General features: G+C 61.9%; 1 protein-coding gene across 1 annotated transcript in view; it reads left to right on the forward strand.

Annotated features, from left to right (window-relative positions):
* Positions 1 to 642: 642 nt before the first annotated feature.
* Positions 643 to 4860, forward strand: part of ARID5A (AT rich interactive domain 5A (MRF1-like)) — a gene marked incomplete at its 5' end in the record, with an annotated part of 5226 nt that continues 1008 nt past the window's right edge. The window contains 6 exons of the mRNA XM_010829590.1: positions 643 to 1014; positions 2387 to 2519; positions 2846 to 2898; positions 3346 to 3443; positions 3645 to 3804; positions 4181 to 4848. Of these exons, the coding sequence (XP_010827892.1) occupies positions 643 to 1014; positions 2387 to 2519; positions 2846 to 2898; positions 3346 to 3443; positions 3645 to 3804; positions 4181 to 4848 (1484 nt within the window). The remainder of the gene's footprint in view (positions 1015 to 2386; positions 2520 to 2845; positions 2899 to 3345; positions 3444 to 3644; positions 3805 to 4180; positions 4849 to 4860) is intronic.

The raw sequence follows: 4860 nt of genomic DNA on the forward strand, positions 1-4860 counted from the left end.
GGCGTGAGGAGGTGAGGATGACTAGAGAGAAGTGCTGTGCTTGGCTGAGGGCTGGGAAGGGCCCCCCACTACCTGCTTGGGCTTGTCAGGTGAGACCTGAAGGGTCACCAGGAGCCATGAAGGCGAGGGGTGTATGTGGCCTAATTAGGGGCAGTTAGGACTCTGCTGAGCTTCCCAGGTGGCACTAGTGGTAAAGAAGCTGCCTGCCAATGCAGGAGATGCCAGAGACGTGAGTTTGATCCCTGGGTCAGGAAGATTCCCTAGAGGAGAGCATGGCAACCCACTCTAGTATTCTCGCCTGGAGAATCCCATGGACGGAGGAGTCTGGTGGGCTACGGTCTCCGGAGTTGCAAACAAATCAGACATGACTAAGCATGCACGGGATCATGAGGGATGCTTAAGAAAAGCTTGGCTGCTTCATAAATGGGAACTTTCTTCTTGGTAATTTGTGGAGGGTCTATGGTCCCAGCGGCCCCCATGGTGCTTTGAGGACCCACAAACATGGGAGCCTCCGCAGCTCTCTTAGCTCCCAGTTTGGCTGAGCCGCTGCAAATACTCTCTGATGTGGAGAGGTGGGGTTTGGAGACAGTTTCCCTGAGCACCATGGCCCCAGCCTCCTCTGACTTGACCCCAGGGTGACTTAGGGTCTCCTTCATAGTTTTGGAAAGAGGCCTAAATGGAGTAAGGAAACCCGGCAGGTGTGGCACGGGTGGGGCTTTGGGAGCGGCAGAGTCAGGGGAACCCGTGTGGTTTAGAGGCCGCCTGCGGCAGCTGGGCACCACAAGCAGAGGGGGGCAGGCACTGACCCCCACCAGGCCATTCGGATGCCACGCTGCCCTCCTGCCACCCACTCCTCTGCCAGCATCTCATGTTCTCACTCTCCCCTGCCCTTTTCCCCCAGCACCTCCGGTCAAAGGGAAAAGGAAGCAGTCAGAGGAAGGGGAGCCCCTAGACCCACCAGTGTCTCCTCAGCCCGATGGTGAGCCGAGGAGCCGGAGCCCCGTGCGCCTGGAGGTGAGTTGGGCCACCCCTCCCCCACTGGGGGCCTCTTTCCTGCCCCTTCCCTCACCCTGCCCCACCTGTGTGCAGCCTCCCAGGTGACCTTGGAGACACCCTGGAGATGTGTTCCCTAACCCCCTCAACCCTGAAAGAGTCCAGAGAGGGGCACAGCCCCACTGTTTGGGGCCTTGACTGGGCGCTGGGCAGACGGGAGGGCTTGCCCATCACCTCTGGCTGGACTTTCAGGCTTGGTTTTCACAGCAGAACCCTTTTATTGCATGAGGCTGGCCTGGAGCCCTGATCTATGAAACAGTAAAGCTCTGTTCTACAATGTTAAGCTGCACGTACGTCCTTCTGTCCCGTAGTGAGATCGGCGCTGCTGCGCTGACCAGCACAGTCGCAGCCATTAGCCTCTGCATCAATGCTCTTTGGCCATTTGCTTCGGAGGCACAGGCTGGAGGGAGCTGCAAATGGGAACAGGTTTTAACAGATTTCCTGGAGTTCAGAGAAGAGGAACAGAAAAGCATGTTCGTTTGAAGAGCAGTGGTCAGAGTGCCTCCGTTTTGAGGCACGGCAGTGTGTTCCAATTTCATAGGTAACGTGCAAGCTGGCTTGTTTATTTCCAGAGGTCTTTGATTAGTCAAAGCTACGGTCATGACACTTTGAATAGAGTATTTTTGGAACACATGGCTCTCTGCACAGTTCTCACCCTGATGATGGTTGCCAGCCCTCTCGTGTTTGGGGCCACCCCAGCTGGGACCCCAACCCCAGCCCAACAGTAGCCCCTGCCCTGAGCCACCAGCCACAAGAAGAGCATCAGGAGAAATTCCCACTGGGAGCAGAAACCAAAAGACCTGTACATTGGACACAAGGGCCCTTTGGAGCCCAGGACAGGGTCTCTCCTCCCCACGCTGAGCACATGAACGGCGGACCACGGAAGCAAGCCTGGTGGAATGGCCCCACACAGATGGAACACACCATCCTTTGGTTTGGACCACAGGGGCCATTTGGGCCCCGGGGCCACAGAGCCTGCCTCCAGGAGCTCAGAGTCTGGTAGAGGAGCTGAGATGGCGACGTGACAACCTAGAGCCAGGTGAAGAAGATCGGAAGCTTGGAGAAGGGGCAGGGCTGCTCCCATGGCCATCCCTGTAACCAGGCCTCTTGGATCCTGACCTGGGGTCCTGGGCTAACGTGGAACACCTCTGTTCTTCTGACCCCAGGAACAACCTCTGCAGCCCAGAGTCGGGTGTGAGGGTCTGCTCCCTCCTCTGGGAGCCTGGAGTTGGTGGCCATGCATCTCCTTCCTCCCCAGCAGCCAGTGGTTCCGCCTTTCCGCAGCCTCCTACCAGCTGGGGGCTCATCCCACTGCCTCGTGTTCTTTCCCCAGGAGCCCCCCGAGGCAGGCAGGGAGCGGGAGGAGGAGCAGGAGGAGGAGCAGGCCTTCCTGGTCAGCCTCTACAAGTTCATGAAGGAGCGACACACGCCCATCGAGAGGGTGCCCCATCTCGGCTTCAAGCAGAGTGCGTCCCCGGGGTGCAGGCACGGGAGGGGGGCCCAGCAGGGGACCTCCATTCTGGGCGACCCCCGACGTGCCAGCCCACAGGGGTTGCACACAGAAAGGCTGCCCCTCTCCAGGCACTGGCCTGGCAGTGGGTGCGGCCAGATGTCCATCCTCACAGGCCACTGGGCCCCCAGCACACAGGGTGCGGTCTGCCCAGCCATCCTGGTGGCCCTGTCTGGGTATGTGCTGGTTCTGTGCCAGCCTGACGGGGCCATGGGGACAGGCAGCTGGCTGCCCCCTCCTCCCACCAAGACTGACAGGGGTCCCGCCCCCTTTTGTCCCCAGTTAACCTGTGGAAGATCTACAAGGCCGTGGAGAAGCTAGGGGCCTATGAACTGGTAAGGATGGCTCCTCTGAGTCCTCACCCTGCCGCGTCTCCCAGCACATCAGCTGTGCCCCTGGGACCTTGGGAAAAGAGGGAGCCCAGCAGACCTGCCCTTTCCTGTTGGCAGGAGGATGAGGCAGTGTCCAAACCCTGCCTTTTCCCCAGCTCCCTGTGCGCTGCAGGGAGGAGGGACCTGCCCTACCCGCCGTTCTTTGCTGTTCCGAGCAAGATCATCACCCTTTCCATCTGTCCTGTCCTTGCACTCACAAAGCGCCAGTGCTCGGGCAGCCCCTGGCAGGGGGACTTGGCTGGCTGCTGGCCAGGGGAGGCCCCTCCAACCTCCCCGCCCCTGCTGGCAGAGAAGCAATTAGAAACGGCCTCCGAGTGGGGACCCTGAGCTGCGGGGACCCCGCAGGCAGGGGGCACCCGCCAGCTGTGCCCTGACGTGGCGCCCTTGCAGGTGACTGGCCGCCGCCTCTGGAAGAATGTGTACGACGAGCTGGGGGGCAGCCCGGGCAGCACCAGCGCAGCCACGTGCACGCGCCGCCACTATGAGAGGTGTGAGGCCCCGGGCGTCACCTGGCAGCTCTGCTGGGCGGTGGGGCTGGGGGCGGGGGCGGCCCCCGTGGCTGGGGGTGTCTGTGTGCTGGTCGGGCAGGGGTGTTGGCGGTCTCGGCCGGGAGGAAGCTGGGGTGGGCCTAGAGGGTGGGAGCCTCCTGCCAGCCCGGCCCCCTGGCAACATGCCTTGTTCTTCCCCAGGCTGGTCCTCCCATACGTGCGGCACCTGAAGGGGGAGGATGACAAGCCCCTGCCCCCCTCCAAGCCCAGGAAGCAGTACAAGATGGCCAAGGAGCCTCGGGGGGATGATGGGGCCACTGAGAGGCCAAAGAAGGTCAAGGAGGAGAAGCGGGTGGACCAGGTGAGCTCTGAGCCCCATGCCATGCCTCTCAAAGCACCCCCTACCAGCTCACTGTGGCTGCAGAGCTCCCTGCCTGGAACCCCCAGAACACCCCCCTCCCCCAAGGGCAGCACCGGGCGGGGGGCAAGGGTCATAGAGTGGTTCACTACTTGAGGGCCCTCAAGTTGGGGGTACATGTGGAGTCTGAGTCCTATCTATACCCCATTTCACCAGTCCCCAAGTCCTGACACCAGCTGTGTCTGTTCAGGGGATGGGACGCCTTTTGACAGTTTTGCACGAAGGTGCTGGAAGGGCTGGCTCCCTCCTGTCCCCACGTCCCCAGGTCAGCATTGCACGGCTCACCCCAGCCCTGAGGCTTGGCCTTTTCTCATTCTAGCTAATGCCAGCAAAGACCAAAACAGATGCCCCTGACCCGGCAAGGCTTCCTAGTCAGGAGACACCCAGAGACGGCATGGAACAGCGGGGCCCGGCCGCGGGGCCCTCTCTGCCCTTTTTGGGTGCCAGTGGCTGCCCTGAGGCCTACAAACGGCTCCTGTCCAGCTTCTACTGCAGAGGGACACACGGTATCATGTCACCGCTGGCCAAAAAGAAGCTCCTGGCCCAGGTGAGCAAGGCGGAGGCCTTGCAGTGTCAGGAGGAGGGCTGTCGCCACGGGGCAGGTGGGGAGCCCCAGGCACCCCCAGCCGCCCCGCCCTTGGAGAGTCCCCAGAGCCCAGGAGGGCCGGCCGAGGACTCCAGGCACCGGCTGACACCTCTGGAAGGAAGGCAGGCCCCTGGGGGCGGCCTCTGGGGGGAGACACAGGCAGGCCCTCGCCCGTCGGCCCCCGTCGTCACCGGCTGCTTCCACGCCTACCCCAGCGAGGTGCTGAAGCCTATCAGCCAGCGTCCCAGGGACCTTTTCCCCAGTCTTAAAGATAGGGTGTTGTTGGGGCCCCCTGCCAAGGAGGAGGGGCTGCCAGCCAAAGAGCCCCCACTGGTGTGGGGCGGGGATGCCAGCCGCCCTTCTGCATTCCACAAGGGCAGCTCCAGAAAGGGCAGCCTCTACCCCAAACCCAA

This window comes from Bison bison, unplaced genomic scaffold, assembly GCF_000754665.1.
Source record: "Bison bison bison isolate TAMUID 2011002044 unplaced genomic scaffold, Bison_UMD1.0 scf7180017864508, whole genome shotgun sequence".
Taxonomy (NCBI): domain Eukaryota; kingdom Metazoa; phylum Chordata; class Mammalia; order Artiodactyla; family Bovidae; genus Bison; species Bison bison.